The following is a 19101-nucleotide window of genomic DNA, read 5'->3' on the forward strand; positions in this document are numbered from 1 at the left end:
CTTAATGAACCTTAAATGTTTGACGACAGACACTTATATCGAAAAATTAAAATGGATGGCTACAAAGGTTCTAAAAAGATCCCCGAGGCACAAAACGCCAACAAAAATTAAGATGCAAATGGATTCGACAGTTAAAACAAACAAACAAACTGATCTATTTTCTAAACTTCTAGAACGACTATTGAAAACTTTCTTTTGTCACACTCAAAGAACTAAGAAAAATGAGTCAGCACATTTTATCTAACAAAATCTTAGATTCTAAAAGAAATGCCCTCAAAACTCTTATTTTTAGTAAATGCATGCCTTAAACTTAAATATGTATATTACATTATTGGCAAAATTAGAGAAGTCGTTGTTATACCTAAACAAGGTAATCCACCAACAAAAGTAACATCTTACAAACCAATACCGCCTATACTAGACATAGGAAAATCTTAGAAAAAGTGCTACTGAAAAGGCTTAGCAATTTCATATCCCAATAAGTTTTCGGAAGCTCTAAAAATGTATAACAGTCTTCATTTGACGCCATATGAAAGGTCTAGAATGTTATATTTTCATGGTTTTGACTTAATTTTTAGTATTGATTCCGATGTTAGCTATATGCTTACATTTAAAATGAATTATTTTAGCTTCAAAACCCGTAATGTAAGGTTCTTTGAAAATTTTAAAAGATTAAATCTCCAAAATCTGATGCGATAGATTGATTTTTAAGTCAAATTCGAACTAAGATTATCAAAACCTTAGTATAAATAAATTGAGTCCCAAAGACAAAATCTTTTTGACTAGTGTATTTACTTTTTTTATCATAGAAAGTTGGTACAAAATTTTGAAAAGTTAGAAGGAAACTAAAATAAAATTTTAAATAAGAAAAAAGAAAAGAAAGTAACTATGGTTTTCCTAACGCTTAATGAAAAATAAAAGTTATCTAGATAATATGTTAAAACATCTTGAAAAAATAAAGTCATTTGTCAACCACAAAAATTCAGAAAATGAAAGTCTCGAAACTATTTAACATTTTAATTACATACAAAACTATCCTTAAAATATACTTATAAATTAGATACATATAAACAACTTTTCCACCCTAAGACTTTATTCAGGTTTAAGATTAGAAGAAGAAATTTTTCCCAGTGTTTGTATATTATTGTAAGATTCTTCGGCAAAATGTCTTAAAATATTCGAAGTGGGGGGCCCAGTTTGTTCGATTAAATTGTAAAAATGACTGTTGCTATCTTGCAGCAGCTCATGAGCATGTCCCATTTCGACAACTTTTCCACCATCCATCACCATTATCCGATCACTTGACATAACTGTGTGTAAGCGATGAGCAATTGTCAGAACTGTACAATCGACAAATCTTGTCCGAATTGCAGTTTGTATCAGTATGTCTGTCCTGAAAAAAAATAAAGAAATTAGTACAACATTTAAACTTTGGATCAATAAATAAATATTTATACTTTGGGTCAACATTTGCTGTGGCCTCATCGAGAATGAGGATCTTATTGTGTCTTAAAATTGCTCTAGCTAGGCAAATTAACTGCCTCTGGCCCATACTGAAGTTCGAACCACCATCATGCACGACAAAACTCAAACCACCTTCCAGAGAAGAAACGTAGCTCTTCATCTCGACCTCGGAAAGAGCTCTCCACATATCGTCCTCTGATTTTTGATCGAACGGATCCAAATTGTAACGAATGGTCCCTGAGAATAAGACTGGATCTTGGGGGATAATTGAGATTCTGCTCCTTAGATCGTGCAGGCCCAACTGACACAAATCATGGCCATCGATCTCAATTACGCCTTCTGTGTGTGCCAGGCGAAACATGGCCTGAATAATTGATGACTTTCCAGCTCCTGTCCGTCCAACAATTCCAACTTTTTCTCGAGGATTAATGGTGAATGTCAGTCCCTTGAGAATATAGTCTCCCTTCTCGGAGTATTTTAATCTTGTACCGATAAAATCTATTCGACCATTTTGGGGCCATTCATCATCTGGCTTATGCTTGGGATCTGATTCCAAGGGAGGTTCCGAGGGTAACTCAGCATACTCGATTATCCTTTCAAGGCTTGTCATTTGATTTTCCAATTCGGCAGTTTGTCGCATACCCCATTGGCACACTACGACCAACGACATCGATTGGGTTATCGCCAAGCCGACATCTCCACTTTCAAAGTTCGAATTCAATACCAAAAAACTAAAGGTCACTATTAGGGTATAAAAGACGCAAATCAAATCCGTCCAAAAGGCAAATGCCCGATTGGCAGCCGTGAAAAGATACAAAGCTGAAGTATTGACATTTTGGAAACTATGGAATTCGGCCTCGACTATTTTTGTTGCATTCATGGCACGAATTGTTGTAAGTCCATGGAAGGTTTGATTGGTATGAGAGTAGACTGGACTTCGAGCTTAATGGTATTACAAAAAACATTGATATTAAAGATAATGGTTGAGAAAATACAGTTTTCGAATTAACTTACACATGCTTTCCATCCGTTTTAGGCTTCTGCTTGCTCCAATATAGTATTTTCGACCCAGATATAGAAAGACATACAGGATTAGTGCTGGAATGAAAAGCCAAAAGTTTGCGAATGCAACTACGACGACCACAGAAATTGCATACGTAAAAAACTGAAATTATAAATATGTGTGTTTTGAAGTTTTTTGTGAAACAAAAAATACATTAATAAAAGTTTTGCTACCCGGATAGCATATGCTTCAAGACAGAATTCTTTGATATTGAAATATTAAAGAGTTGTAACTCAGCACTAACATTGCCAATTTTTTTTAAACGTAGCTCTTAGATTGAGCCAAAATTTTAATTGTTCATAACTATTTCGAAAGTTGAAGCTTCTGATCTAATTTTGAAATTTTACTTATCTCTCAAATCCCAAAGTTAACTCAAAGCTTACTCACAATTTAAAGATGTGTTAGTTGGGGTTTTGGATAAAAGGAATAGGTACTTTTAAATTAAAAGTCTTCCGTGGTGGGTCTACTTACACCATCATTACAATTTTACAATAATTTGTGGGGCACGATCTGAACCTCTTTTATTTTATGGGTCATACAAAACAAAATTCCTTTAACACAGCTTACGCGGTGTCTGCCCACTAATAGTCCGGTTTTCTGAAAGGCTTAGTCAAGATGACGATTACGGATATCAATGAGACCCCGGACCTGAAGAAATCCATATAGCTTCTGAAACAAAAAATTTGAGCGAAAGGAAATGGAAACATAGTGATGACTTGGTGAAAGTTTTTTTTATTATGCTACAATTTGAGGAACTTTTAATTTAATAAGTTTCATAAACAAGATAATTTTTAATTTATATAAGAGATTTCAGCGGTCAGCCATTAACCGAAAAGGGGAAATAACATGTAGCATACGTAAACATGCACGTGCCGTTACTTTTTGGGCCTGGCGAAAAAGTGAACATAGCCTCTTAGTGGCGGCCGCTAGAAAAACCTCCATAAGGTTTGGCTAATATGGTCAGGCTATGAGGCCAACGGGAAGCCTCGGAAATAGACTAATTTTATAACGGCAACCGCAGCAACGATTTACAAATTATCTCATGAAACGTAAAATGGATCAATAGACCTCGAGCTGCTGACTAGCTAGCCGATACCCTATCAATGAACAAGGCTAACAAGACAACGATATAAGAGATACGATGGAAAGGAAGTGGTGTTTTACAGAAGAAAGAATATGACGTATATTATTATTAGGAGTATGCTTCCTAGTCAACGAAATAGTGAAGCCTACTACTATCGGAATTAACGCTATAAGCGAAAGTTTATGCACACTTCGCGTGCATGAGACATATTTCATAACATCAGCCTCATAAACGTTTTCGGACCTACTGAGGAGTCCCCTGACGAAGAGTAAGACACTTACTATGAGTAAGTCGAAAGGGCTCTCAATACCTGCCCAGGTTTTGATTTAAAAGACATTCTTGGGGATTTTAATGCAAAAATAGGTGAGAAGAAGGTGTTTAGGCACTACGCAGGCACACATAGTTTGCATTGGAACACTAATGAAAGTGGATTTCGAGTCTTAAAATTGGTAGCATCGAAAAACTTAGGCGTTGCGCATAAAAACATTTACAAGGCCACCTGGTGTAGTCACTCCCAACCAGATTTACCTCTTGTTAATAAACCGTCACCACTACTCGAGTCTGATGACGGTACGAACGTGCCAATATCAGCTCGAATCACTATATCTTGTTGTTATGGTGTTCCGAGGTTGAATTGCCTTACGAAGACGTATTGTATTCGCCGATCGGGTTTGAATCAACACGGCTGCCCTACGCAACGAGAACACCTGGAACACCTTTGCTCATGCGTTAGGACTCACCCTCAATGAGATCGATTGGGGGAGAGCAATTCCTGAGGCCTGTATGCCGAACGCAGAAGAGAAGAGAGTACTGTCAATTCCATCTTAGGCAGCAGTCACAGGGATTGAAACGATTGGTTTGATGATGAATGAAAACTAGGGATTGAACTTAATAATGTTGCGTACAATCTCATAGAACGCGTACACGCGAAGATTAATACAAAGACCTAAGAAGAACAGAAAAACGCCTTGACAGACAAAAATAATCAGCCTGGGAGAATAATTTGATCTGTAAACTTAAACAAAGAGGGCAAGGTCCGTATCGGGCAATGAAGTTCTACCAATCCGTCACATATGGCAAGGACGGAGAGGGATACATTATTACCGATCCTACAGACATGGAGAGTGTACTTATATGAATTTTCAAACGGTTAGCTCATTGAAGAACACCACTTTAAAAAGAAGCCAATATGCTACTGCTAACAAGCATAGAAGAGGTCGATAAGGCTTAAAAAAACCGGGAGTTGATGGCACATCAGCCAAGCTGTTTCAACATGGCGGACCAGCTTTATATCAAGCAGTTTATGAAATTATAGTGCATGTATGTGAACATTAAGTAAAGTGGCATGATGGTTAATGCGTTGGACTGTCATGCAAGGGGTCTTGGGTTCAATCCCTGCTTTGCCACCTAAAATTTTTTTCACGGGTACTGCCTCTTGCGAGGAATTGAGAATTCCTTTTAAGAGTAATTCTTGTCATGAAAAAAGTGCTTTCTCAAATTAGCTGTTCGGATTCGGTTTAAAATTGTAGGTCCTTTTCAATTCTGACAACAGTACTCACACGCAGGAATGATTGAAAGTTGTAAGTCACTAGGCCCTGGTTCACAACGGACTGTTGCGCCACCCAATTTATTTATTATATGAACATTAAGAAATGCCAGAAGACTGGCCAAAAGGTTCTATATGTCCCATACACAAGAAAGGATTTGCCGCAACGTGCTGCAAACTATACAAGCATTACGTTGTTGAGTACCGCCTATAAGAGATACTCTCCTCTATCCTACAAGATCAGATAGCTCTATACGCCAGAGAGAAAAAAAAAATAGATTATATTTTGCTCTCTGCTATACGCTAAGACTATCATAAATAAATATCAGTGTAGCTTCATCCCAGGCAAATCAACAGCCGATCAGGTTTTTACCCTTAGACAGGCGATAAAAAAATATCTAGTATTTAATATTTTAAATTACCATCTGTTTGTAGACTTTAAGGCCAACTACTATAGCTGATAGTTGGGTGCCTGCGGCATGGCAGATCTGGTAGTTGGTGATTGCCTAAAACTTGGCTTTGGCCAGCAATGCAACTTTCTTGCCATGTCGAAATTCTTGTTTTAACTCGTCGGGGTGGCCCCGGGCATGAATAATTGTGAAATTTGAGATTGGAAACCGAAATTACGCATCAGATAATAATTAATGATGACTCGTTGACGACTTTTGGCTATTGTACCCGTACAAAGATTGGTTTCTGGAATGTGAGTTCGCTTCTGGACGCAGGAACTGAAGGTCCGCAAAATGCCAGATTCCTCCTATTAGAGAGAGAATGTATGCGGTACAGGATAGATATCTTAGGGTAGAGCGAAGTGCAATGGTTGGGATCAGGCAAATGCAAGTCACCGACACGTAATACTGTACTGTTCTACTCTGGTCACGATCCAGGAAACGCTCGACAACAACACTTTCCGAGGAGATATTATTTTGGTAATGGGAGACCTCAATGCTAAGGTTGGCAGTAAAAACAACGGGCTAAGGCATTTGATGGATGTTCACGGAGTCAGCACAAGGCCAATATCCTTGTGATTGGTGGCACTATGTGTGAACACAAACTCTGTCATAAAATTAGCTGGATGTCAACAGACAGGCAAGCGTCTTCCAACCAAATTGACCACTTCGTGATTAGTCGAAGCTTTAGGAGCAGTCTCTTGGATGTACGAATCAGAAGTGGCGCCGATATGGGACTTGTCCGTTACCACCACTTAATAATGGCTACGCTACAGAATAATCAGTCGGAAAGAAGGAAGCAACAACACTTGGCTTTCAGAAAATCTTGGGCAAGGATCAACGAACGCAAACAGTTAAGTGCTCGGATAACTGCTGTACAAGGAAAAGAAAGAAACGAGCTCCCAAAAAAAGAGATCTAACAAAGTGCGAAAACTGGAGATCATCATACTGGAACGCATCTAAAAACATCATCGATTCTCCTGTATTGATCATATCAACACCCTGCGGATCAATATTGTACAGTGTGTTGAATATCGATCACTACTACAACTGCTGTTCATTGACTGATAGCGTTAAAGTTTGTGGAGGAGAAGCACCCTAGAAAAACTAGTTGCTATTATTAAAGCAACATATGATGGATCCAATAGTCACGTTCTGATGTAGGTTGTCAGATGATTTTGAAATCCAAAGCGGAGTCAGACAGGGCTGTATTCTATCGCCAATATTGTTTTTGTTGGTGATAAGCAATGTACTGCACTCAGCTTTGTCAGGTAGCGGAGGGATCCAATGGACTTTAAAATACTATTTAAAGCACTTTGATTACGTCGACGATGTTTGCTTACTCTCTCATAGGATCATGGATCTCCATCAAATGACAACAAGTGTGGAGAGAGAAGTAGAAGTTGTGGGGTTGAAAATTAATTCCAAAATATGGTCGGAACCCGACCATAAATATTTTCTCGAAAATGGTGGAAAAAGTGGAGAGCTTTCAATACCTTGCAAGTGTCGTTTCCATCGAAGGTGGAACCGAACAGGACGTCATCTGCCGCATCGGCAAAGCAAAAGCGGGGTTCGGTATGTTGTCAAAAATTTGGAGGAATAACTCTATCAGCTTAAGAACAAAGCTACGACTGTTTCGCACAAATGTTTAATCTGTGTTTCTTTATGTGTGCAGCACTTGAAAGGTTACTTCAGCCATAACAAGAAAGCTGCATACATTGGTGAATAGATGTCTTCGTAACATCCTAAGGATTTTCTGGCCGCATATCAAATGAGAACCTTCTTAGAAGGACAGGTCAGGAACCTATAGATTCTATAATACGAAGTCGTTATTGCCAATAGATTGGACATATACGCTTCGAAAAAGTAACGACTGCATTGCAGGCCAAGCAATGCAGTGCAATCCTCCACACAACAAGGAAGAAGAGCTGGACGCCCGAGAAGCACATGGCGCAGGGCAGTCGAGGCGGAATCAGTGTCACTGGGCAAGAGTGGAGGGAGCTGAAACACATCTCCGGAAACCGTACACGATGCCGCGTAGGCATAGTAGAGGCCTATGCCCCTTAAGGGGTTCTCAACGGACTTAACAGGTCTGAGGACCTAAGTAAGTAAGTAAACACGACAGCTGAGCCAGGGTAAAACTATACAAAGCCATGAGTGGTAAATTGACCACTGCATTCCAGACCAATCAAAATCTACAATTTAGTCCGACAAGGAGATCAAAGCATTCCCCTACCATCGCCACCAGGTTCAGCCAGATACTGGCTTACGCAGACGACATTGAAATCATCGGGAGAACCGAACCGATTTTTTTTCTCTGATCGATCATGCGGCACAAAACCTTTGGCTTCACATTAGTGAAGAAATAAAAAAGTATAAGTACAATAGAAGTGCGACAGAAATACAGTATCATAAATTAATGGAACTAAATGGCCCTTTTTACGTATGTGTAAACTTGTGCAATGTTTAAAACATATTTGTGTAGCCTAAACAGTGCGTTTTTCGAGTAGAATTTTTTTCAGAATGGAGCCTTCATCACGTCTTCTATACTTAGGAGACTTCAGCACAAAGATATCTATGATTTATTCGGGCCTTACAGTAGCTTGAAAAGGATAATAATATTTTCGTTATAAAGCAATGTTAACAGAGTCTTTTCAAACTAATTTGCCAAATTCGAAAATTTGTAAGATTATAATGATTTTTTCAAAAATTGCGATTGCTTAATTAAGCCAAATAATATCCAAAATTATCTGCACTGGAATATAAAAATATGTTTTTTTTAACAAAAATATTTACCGATAAAACTTCATATAACGTCTGAGGCATTTGAACATCTACAATATTCATATCGTTTGCAAATCGATTTATTATCCTTCCAGATGAATTCGTATTGAAGAAATACATTGAAGTCCTTATAATCCCATTGAACAGTTTCTCATGTACTTTATATGAAATTTTAAGACAAACTTTAAAAAATGCATAAGTACGCAGAACGTAAAAGATCAAAGTAAAAACAATCAACACGGAATATATAATGACTCTGCGTTTCCGTTCAACATCGAATGGTAAAGAATCGTAAAAGTTAGCTTTTGTTGAATACGTATTGTTGTTTTTTAATGGTAATTCCTCTTCCCATGTTGCCCTAAAAGGAAGCAAGAAAACTTATTAATTCCACTTCTAAAAAAAAACATTTAAAGTTCTTACCATTTCGACACAAAAATATCCAAACCTGATAACAGACCCCTGGAAGAAATAAACAACAGCAACACAAATGCTATCAGTGTGGAATTTCCGAGGCTCCGAACATACTCCAGATAGGTCGATGCTTTCACAGAACCCTGTGCCTTTTGTTCTTTCCGATCAATACCATTGTCGATGAGTTCCACCTTCGCAGGTCTTACTTTCTCTATAAGACTTTCGTTCCGTTGAACAAGATTGTTGTCTTCTAGGTCTGTATGCTGTACATCAATTTGTAAAATTCGATCCTTCAGAACTTCGTATTGGCCCTGAAACTGAATGCTTCCATTCTCCATCACGATCAATTGACTCGTGTTCTTCAACTGCCTCAGCTGATGAGTTACTAAAATTCTTATCTTTGAGTCCAAAAACTTCAATATGCACTTCTCTAGAATATGTTTTCCAACATACGAGTCAACGGCCGACAGTGGGTCATCCAGAAGGTATATGTCAGCCTTCTTGTAGATAGCTCGTGCTAAGCTTATTCTAGCTTTCTGTCCGCCACTTAAACTCACTCCTCGCTCTCCAATTATTGTCGAATCCCCAAATGGAAAGGCATCAATATCTCTTTGCAGGGAGCAGGCTCTTATGACAGCCTTGTAACGTTCTTCGTTGAATTTTTCAATAAAAAGTATATTGTCTCGTATGCTTCCTTCGAAGATCCATGGTTCTTGGGGAGCGTAGCTGAGAATGCCATGGACTTCCAAATTCCCTGCGGTGACATCGATCTCACCTAGAATTGCATTTAGCAAGCTTGACTTCCCCGAACCAATACTTCCAACTACGCCCAGAAACTCATTTTCCTGAATTTGAAAGCTGCATCCACTTAAATGCTCTCGCGGATTGTCTCCCTTATCCCAACTAGCTCGAAGATTATGGACTAGCAGTCCTTTTCTCACAGCCACTGGATTGTGAATTCTTCCAAAGAAATTTGTTACTTCAACGTCATGTTCCGGTTCATAGGCGAAGTTTTCTATACCTCCATCAGCTGGATCCTCGCTCTGCAGAAGAAAATCAACAGCTCTTCGAGAGATGACCAATATTTCAGCCCAAGTTGTCATTGCCATGGGAAAGAAATGCAATAGTGAGTCGTCTAGAGCTTCGAAAAAAGACGACACTATGAAGACCTTTTTCGAAGTGATCACGCTTCCGGTGAAGACATACGTGACTAGGCACAAGAATAGGGCTAAGTTTGACACCATCGTTGTGCATTGGAGCGCTCCCATTATTACCATAGAGCCTCGTATGGCCTTGAGTTCAGTTTTTCGCACTGCAGCTACTAGTCTTGCAAACGACTTCTCCCAGGCATACATCTTAATCACCTGAATCGCATGCACAATCTCATTCATGAACTTTACTCGGGTATCAGCGTTCTTTGCTGTTTCACTTCTGTAGTGGGCAGCTGCCTTCGCTGCCCAAATCTGCAATGGAATAAAGAGTGCAAGAAATCCAATTCCAACCAAGGCTGACCAACCAATTTCCCCGTACATCAGGTATCCAAATATGGCTGCTTCGATAGGGCCCTTCCAGAGATCATGGAAGAAGTAGAATCCCAGATCGAGCTGACTGAGATCATTCGAAAGAAGAATTATTGCCTGACTGCTTAGACCATCGTTATAAGCTGTGATTGAAGACCGTAGGCACTTTCTATAGACCAATCCCGAGCAGGCCAATCGAATCTTTACACCAACCTCAAATATGTAAAACATGAAGGGATGAAATGCTAAGGTGTTAATTAAGGAACATAAAACAATGCCAGTGGCATAGAGGTAGGCTTTTTTTGTCGAAACGTCTGGCTTACTTTCGGAGAAGTGCGATATTAAACCACCCAGGAATAGAGGTTGCATTGAACTGAAAAAAAAATTGTTTGCAGATTAGAAATAGTTTTTGCAGAGCAGAGGGATGAAAATATTTGACTACCTTACTGAGATTTCTAAAACAGAATAGAGGATGCATATTGGTACAAAAGACCAACCATATGCTCGAAATATCATATGCAATAGGCCAGGTTTTGGTCGTTTCATTTCTTCTTCCCAATATCGAATGAGGCCATTTGTAGTGATTGTACTATCGAGACTTGGTTTGTGCTCATAAAGGTCTTCTTGTTCCAGTTTGTCATGTAGACCTTTGCGGAAAATTTTATGGAGCCACCTAAGAAAAAAGAAAAAAATCATTGACATAAGTTTTCTAAACTCTCCAACTATCGTAATCATTGTTTTTAGTATTTAGTTTAAAGTAGACAACTCATTTAAATAGAACAGAACACTTATTCCCATTCCCTTCAATACTTACTGCCCTCGAAATAAATTCGCAAAAAGGAAAACATGAAATCAAATTAAATATAAATAATATTCCTGATATTTTTTTACCATGTCCTCTTTTAAATTATCAATTTTTATTAAGTTCAAAATTAGTTCTGGTCTGAATTTACATAAATTTAGTCAAGTTTAAATAACTTATCCCCTAAATTAAAAGTGCTTTTTAGAAATCGTTAACGGCGCTCTCCATAAAAGTAAACATCTAAATTTCCTAAAATACTAATTGATTCCATCATGGTCATAAATTAACCTGGTTACCAAACTTTTATGAAAAAGCATAATGTAATTTATATTATGTTTTGTTTTTCATATCAATCAAATCATAATGTCAAATAGCTGATTACTTATCTTTGACAGAATAAACCTTTCAGAAATATGTATTTTTGTAATTTTGTTTTAGTATTATCTTCTCTTACAAACGCATTTAATGGTGTTAGCTCGATGGAAGAATTCGCATTTTGGACCTTACTACATCGTTTGAGAGACCAAATGATTGCTTTTGAAGTTTTTATCAATTTTATAACCTTTTTCATCATTTATGAAAAAGTTATTCCAGAATCCTTTAGAAGTGGAATTTGCCTATTTTTACTTTTAAATATGTTAACGATGTTTCAAAATAGTTTCCTGTTTAAGCACTCTTTTATTCCAATCTTTGTCATAACGATAACTTTGTTGCTTTGAGATTAGTTTCTTAAAGTAAGAGACCCTGTTTCGTAAAAACTAGGCAACTTTCAAAAAAAAAAAACAAAAACGGATACGAATCAAAAATTATCAGTGTGAGTAACATGTAATCTCATTTTAACTTCCCATAAAAAGTAAGTGTAATTTGTCGAATTTAGAATGTTGATATTTTTTGAAATTTTAAGGTCCCTAGAATTTAAAAAAATTAGGTAATTGGCTTAGCTATAGCAATTTAAAAAAAAGAGTGCTTTTGTTGACACGCTGCAGTAAACTGATTGAATTGCACTGATTTCTCGACGAATATTTTCTTTTAGGTTCACTAAAGTTCGAGGATTGTTGCTATAAACACTATCTTTGAGGTAGCCCCCAAAGAAATCCTTTATAATTAGTCGGTAATTATTACCATTGGCATTTGTCGCCTGGTCCCATGCGAGGATAAGTCGCACCAAACAGTTAACCTGGGGCAATGTAAAGGCTTTTAGTATTTCAGACGAGGGTTATAGATTCTTGGAGCAGTTTTGTTTATATGAGCCTCGTCACCCCAAGAAATTGGGTTCGCAGTACGAAAACGCTCCAACAACAGATTTTGAGGATGCAGACATTTTTATTGAGTAATGCGCATAGAGAAAATAAAGAAAATGTTAGGAGAGTGTGACTTCGGAGAGGGGAAAGAGGAAGACTCTGATTGGGAAGCTTGTGGGAATTCAGATAAAGATGCTGAGGATGATAAAATACCTCTTGACTTGTTACGAGAGCATGCCAAGTCAAAAATTTTTGTATTATCTAACAAGTTTTAAGAGACAAAAACAGGCACTTTATGGTCAACTAAGAAAACGAAAAACTACATCTATGGTTCAAGTATTGTGCATAAGGCCAGACGACCTACATTTGTAAAAAAGTTATGAGGAATTCTTCCCCTTTCCTGTTCCTACGCTTGTTGTCAATGACACTCTATTTGTAAGCTTTTTAGAGAAAGCTAATCTCTTTGCTATGAAGTTCGCAGCCAATTTAACACTGCCAGTGATTGTCATGACTCCGCTGGTCCGGATGGTATCCCCGCTATTGTTCTGAAGAGGTGTTCTTCAACGCTGGCTAAACCACTTCGTACCTAAACTTTTTCATCTGTCCTACTGCTCAGGTCTCGTTCCAAGTGCATGAAAAACCGCATTTGTCCAGCCTATCGCCATAAAAGGCGAATCTTTCTCACCCTCTAACTCCCCACCGATTGCACTTACGTCCCTGCTCTTCAAGGTCATAGAAACGCGGATAAATTATCAGATCAAGAAATATCTCGAAGATCGAAAGCTTCTTAATGACCGACAGTACGGCAGCAATAGGTCCACTGGTGATCTCATAGTTCATCTCACCGAACAGTGGAGCAAATCTTAACATCGTTTTGGAGAAACTAAGATTATTGCACTTGATATTTCAAAAGCATTTGATAGGGTTTGGCATCAGGTTATCTTATCGAAAATGCGTGCTTTTGGTTTTCATGGTTCAAGTCTGAAAACAACAAAATAAATGAGGGTGGTCCCCAGGGTTCTGTTCTATCTTCAACATTCTTTCTCATTTTTATTAATTATCTTATCCAATACATTTGTTCATTTATTTTCGTATTCACAACCCTCTTCTTTGGACGTGGAACTGCAACGACAAAATATGATAAGCTCATTAAATTTCGACGTACACAGCACTGTCCAATGGGAAATAAAAAACTGCGTGGAATTTAATGCTTCCAAAAACCCAATTCTGTCTTGTATCGTTAAAGCGAGATACTCCTCCCTTGCCATTATCCATTGATGGCACTTGCATCGAGTACACTGAATTTCTCGATATTCTCGGTATGTTTATAATCACCTTTTGTGGAACGATTACATTCACGATGTCGCCAAAAATTCCGCAAGATGTTTAGATTTTCTAAGGCGATACAAGAATGTTGCTGATGTGGCTGTTTTCAACAAGACTTATATATAAGTCCAAAGTTTGAGTATAACTCCCATATCTGGGCTGCAGTTCCTACAACTCACTTGCAGAGGCTTACTTAAGCCTCTTGGACAGTATTGGACGAAGACAATTTAGATTGATTGGTGAGAATACCGTCATAAGATCATTTACGTCACTTGAACATCTTCGAAAAGTTTCTTGTCTCACACTCTTTTAGAGTTATTATAACGGTTTTTGCTCTAGAGAAATAGCCAGCTGCATTCCTACCCTTAAACAGTTCAACCGTAAAACTCACTCTTCTACGAATGCTCAACAATATATAATCCAGCCCAACTTCATTCGTATTGTCAGATTCGTTCTTTAGCCGTACTATACGAATGCGGAACGCCTAACCACACCCTGTCTTTCCCAGCCATTGCAATTTTCAGGAATTTAAAACCAATGTGCACCTACTTTCAACCCCTATCTCAATTTTCTAGTGCTCACACTGTGTTTTACATAAGAAGGGTAGTATTATCTACTTGAGTGTGTGCTTATTAAAAAAAAGAAGCGGCTGGGATGCGACCCACACTGATAACTTCCCATCCCGTCTGTCGATTTGTCTTGCATAAAAGTTCGTATTTTTTAGTGTTGGGTTAAAAAAGTTGTCAGTTAAATTATTCTTAAAAATTATAAAATTACCAACAATATTTTTCAATTAAAGAAATAGTTAAGTTTGAAGATCTAGTTTTGTTAAATAGATTTTTAGTCGAAAACAATTTTTTACCAATTTTAGTAGCATTCCTTAAATTTTTACAAATTGGATGAATGAAATTAATTTAAGAGATATCAAGAACCGAACATCAATTTTTAACAAATTTGCTGGTAAATTTTATATTTTCATAAAAAAAACGGACTGTTGGACTTTTATAAAAAAAAACTACTGAATAACGAAAATAATATTTTCTATGAAATCAAAATTTTGCTAAACATTGACAACAATATTTTTTAAAAGACAAAAGTAGTTTAAAGCCTATATCTCGAGGTATTGAAAAGATGTTTGAGTCGAAAATCAATTTTTACCAACTTTTCTTAATTTTTTTTTAGGTTTTTATTTTTTTTTTTTTGTAAAAAAAACTGTCAATTCGATTTTTCTCAACATTTTTCAAAATGTTGAAAGCAATATTTCTTATAAGATAAAATTAGTTGTAAGCCATAATGTTTTGAAAAGATATTTGAGTCGAATATCAATTTTTAGCAACTTTTGTTAAATTTTCTTTTAAGTTTTTATTTTTTGTAAAAAAAATATCAATTCGATTTGTCTCAAAATTTTACTGAATGTTGACAACAATATTGTTTTTTAAAATAAAGTAGTTTGAAGCCAATACCTCACGGTTTTGAAAAGATATTTGAATCGATGTTCAATTTTTACTAACTTTGAGAAATGTTTTTTTTTAGATTTTTAATGTTTTATAAAAAAAACTGCCAATTCTATTTTTCTCAAAATTTTATTGAACGTTGAAAACAATATTTTTAACTTCCCATGGGAAGTTATTGTAATGGGTCCGACATTTTGACATTTCTCGACGTTTCAATGTCCCTAGAGTCGAAATAAAAGATTTTTAGAAAGATGTCTGCTCGTGCGTGATTACGTACGTTCGTACCTCCGTACGTCCGTACGTTTGAGAAGCTTTTTAAGTCGTCCATAGCTCAAGCACCAGAAGAGATATCTACCTCAAATAAATTTTGTTATACAGATAATAAGGCAAAAAGATGCAGAAATTGCTCTCAAGAATATTGCGTAGGTGGTTTTTTAAATATAGCAGTTTAAAAAAAAGGTGAACATTTTGGTTAACCCTAAATATCTTACGAACCAAAAACGCTTAAGACTTGAATTAAATTTTATATGATATATTGTAACGTGATATCAAAGAATTATATTTTTTGAAAAAAAATCCATTTAACGGTTTTTTTTATAAATCAAAAAAACTGAAACAAAAATTTGTCACCTCCGAAATTCTACGACTAAAATATGATTTCATCTCCAAAACAATTTTGTGAAACGAAGAACAATGTTTTTGACATTTGATTGAATTGACAGTTTCTTTTATAAAAAGTTGGTAAAAATTGAATATTGATGCAAATATTTTTTCAAAAACTTGAAATTTAGCCTTCAAGCTTATTTTATCTTATAAGAAATATTGTTTTCAACATTCTGAAAAAATTTGAAAAAAATCGAATTAACAGATTTTTTTATAAAAAAAAAAAAACCTAAAAAAATTCATAAAAGTTGGTAAAAATTGATTTTCGACTCAAATATCATTTCAAAACTTTGAGATATTGACTTCAAACTAATTTTAAATTAGAGTATTGATAGGAATTTTATATACCTGCTTTTGCAATGAGTCAAATTTCTTGTTAGGTGTTTGCGATTTGGATAAATAAGGATAAGGATAAATTTAACTAATACATTTGTAACAATAACAAATCTATGGGAAAATTTTATTCACAATTGTCGCGAAACCTACATCCTAATCCTTGCCTCTACATGACCATTTTGATGAACAACTCTTGGATAAAAATTCATCATGCTTTGTGACAGTGGAACAAAATATAAGATGTACCCAATACTATAATTGAGGAAAGTTTAAAAATATTCGTAAGTTTCCTCTTAGAGAATGTTATGCAAAGCTTCAAACTGAAACATTTTAATGGATACAAATTGGTTCACTTCAGTTTAAACTTTAAATGGTAGGGAGAATTAAGTGATCTTAAGAATATAAATTATTTAATTTCACAGGATTTAGTTTATTCCTTTTTATTTAACACCCCAGTTGAATAACTATTCGTCAATTCGTTACTTGCAATATACTAAAAATATTGTAGGGTTAAAAAACTTCATGAATTCGGCACTTAGAAAAAAGTTATAACATTTAAAAACTATATCAGTCCTAATCTTCATAATGTCACTGTTAATAGTGAATCGTAAAAAAACTAATTTAAATTCTTGAAAATCCCAAGAAAAAAGGATATCTATTAAGTACAGTATTTGAAACTAATTATAATATCGGTTCCAAGGAGATTTTAATGGTGCACAATCTTATTGTGTTTTACTCTAAATGATGTACGTATCTTTTTAATAATGCCTAATACAAAACGACCACAATTCATTGATTTTTCTACTTCAAACTTTTCTGATTTATTTCTTAACTATTTTAGTTTTGAGATGAGTTTTATCGAAAAAAACATCGGTTGAGTATATCTTAAGTTCTTCCGAAGTTATCAGACGGTTATTAATTTATTTTTATATATTTCTCACCTTGTGTTGTTTTATGTTAAATTCAACTTAAAATTTGTGCCTTAAAAACAATCTTTTAAACTGCAGAAAATTCCTTATTTCTTGTTATTCACTGACTTAAAACTATACCGTTTATCACAATGTATTTTATTTGTGTACTTGCCAGAAACTCCATTTTGAAAGTATGTTCGCTTCTAAAATTGGATTAGGAGGTCTTTTGATATTTCTTTTTGAACGATTCATTTCTCACTGTAATTTTTCTTTCCATTCACTAAAAATTATCCAAAACTTATTTTGCTTATCCTCTAAGTATAACCACCACCGCGTCGCCTGACACTAACCGAACATGTGAATAATTTCAAGACCGTTCAAATAAATAATATTATAGCATAGTGACCATTTCGTTAAAATTTAAAATTTATTTTGTCCTATATTAATCACCGGTCGAATATCTAGATCAAAAATAAACATTTCTTCAAAAAATCAAAACGAAAAATAAAATAATACGGCGACATGTTAAGACTTTACGGTGAAAAATTTATTATATTAAAAACAATAGGGATTTAAGACTGGACATTGACGAAAATCGGCTCTCGGCTGTCTGTCTAATTAAGTATTTTTTGTGTTCAACTGAAGTTTTAATAACTCTTCAAGATACTTTTATAATATTATCATGGATCTAATCAATAGATAAAATAGATCAGACATTTGCCTACTGCTTGAACTGAACTGAACTATAGCTACGAGCTACCTACATACGTGTAGTTTGATATACTTATTTGATATCTTATCAAATTGTAACTTATCGGAATATGTATAACCATAAAATTGTAATTTAATTAAGCATAATTGTCTTTGATAACAACGTGTGATTGAACAAATTAAATCTGGGAGATTGTTGTTGTTTGATGGATTAAAAGTTGTGATTCCTTGTAAACAAAAAGGTTAAACAAAAGGGTTTCTAAATAGTTACAATATAAGACTTTACCTGTTAAATAGCTTAGATTTTATAAACACAATGATGTGATAGAGTCAAATCTAATATAAAATAACTATCTAAGAATCTACATGTCTATTTCTATATGAAGGATTTTTTCTTTTTTCTTATGTCAGAATTCAAGTGCAAACTCTGAAAAAAAATGTATAATCATAGAGAACTTAATAACCACTTTACACGTATTTACTTTCAATTGAAAATATTATTGATGCGATATGAAGTTCAAGGGGTTTCGACGTAGATATTTTCAATTCAGCAATTCAATTTTTTCAACAGCCCAATATACTCCTCAAAAATTTAATTCACACTCTACCAGAATTGTCAATTTACTTACCATCTGTCAATTGTCAGTGGGCAGGTTCAGACAATATAAGGGACTTGAAAGTTAGGCAAGATTCTGGTATCTGACCAACTGTAATGGAAAGTTGACTGGAAAGTTAGGTAGAAAAATCTCCCTAACTATTAAGTCAAGTCTACTTCTATCAAAATGACAGTTGATAATTTTTCTTCACTGAAAGCTGAACTTTATTACTCTTACGATTTATTTATTTTCTGCACAGCTTCATTTAATGTTTTCTGTAAAAGGGTTCCTTGTCAATTTGGAAAATAAATAACTAATATTTCTTTACAATACAAAATACAAATCGTGATGGACTTGTATCTTCCCTGAGGACAAACAATAATTTTGTTGGTACGTACTTTCTGTATAATGAACTTTAAGTAGAGGTTGGTTAGGTAAAGTGATGAATTTGAAATTCATGACACTTGAAAAACTAACTAGTTGCCTTGGTCAAAATTTACGTTCAAAGAATGAAGTTGACTGCAAATGAAGTCCCTTATGTTGCATGAACCTGCCCAGTGACAACCAACAGATAAACAAAATGGACAGGTTCAGATGACATAGGGGACTTGAAGTTATTGCAAGTTTCTGGTATCTGATTGGTCAGCTGCCAAAAATTGCTCTTCCAACTAAGGCAATCATTTTATTGGAAAGTGATGGGAAAGTTAGTCAAGGAAAAATTCCTTAATTATCAAGTCAAG

General features: G+C 35.4%; 1 protein-coding gene across 1 annotated transcript; it reads right to left on the bottom strand.

The window, feature by feature from the left end:
* Window positions 1-1031: 1031 nt before the first annotated feature.
* Window positions 1032-17677, bottom strand: LOC129940158 (probable multidrug resistance-associated protein lethal(2)03659). The gene is made up of 7 exons (XM_056048410.1): window positions 17227-17677; window positions 10764-10994; window positions 8811-10694; window positions 8403-8748; window positions 2479-2629; window positions 1458-2406; window positions 1032-1393 (listed from the first exon to the last, which is right to left on the bottom strand). Exons 1-7 carry the CDS (start codon window positions 17304-17306, stop codon window positions 1093-1095), a joined length of 3942 nt encoding a protein of 1313 aa, XP_055904385.1. The 5' UTR covers window positions 17307-17677; the 3' UTR covers window positions 1032-1092.
* Window positions 17678-19101: the final 1424 nt, after the last annotated feature.

This window comes from Eupeodes corollae, chromosome 1 (assembly GCF_945859685.1).
Source record: "Eupeodes corollae chromosome 1, idEupCoro1.1, whole genome shotgun sequence".
Lineage (NCBI taxonomy): Eukaryota > Metazoa > Arthropoda > Insecta > Diptera > Syrphidae > Eupeodes > Eupeodes corollae.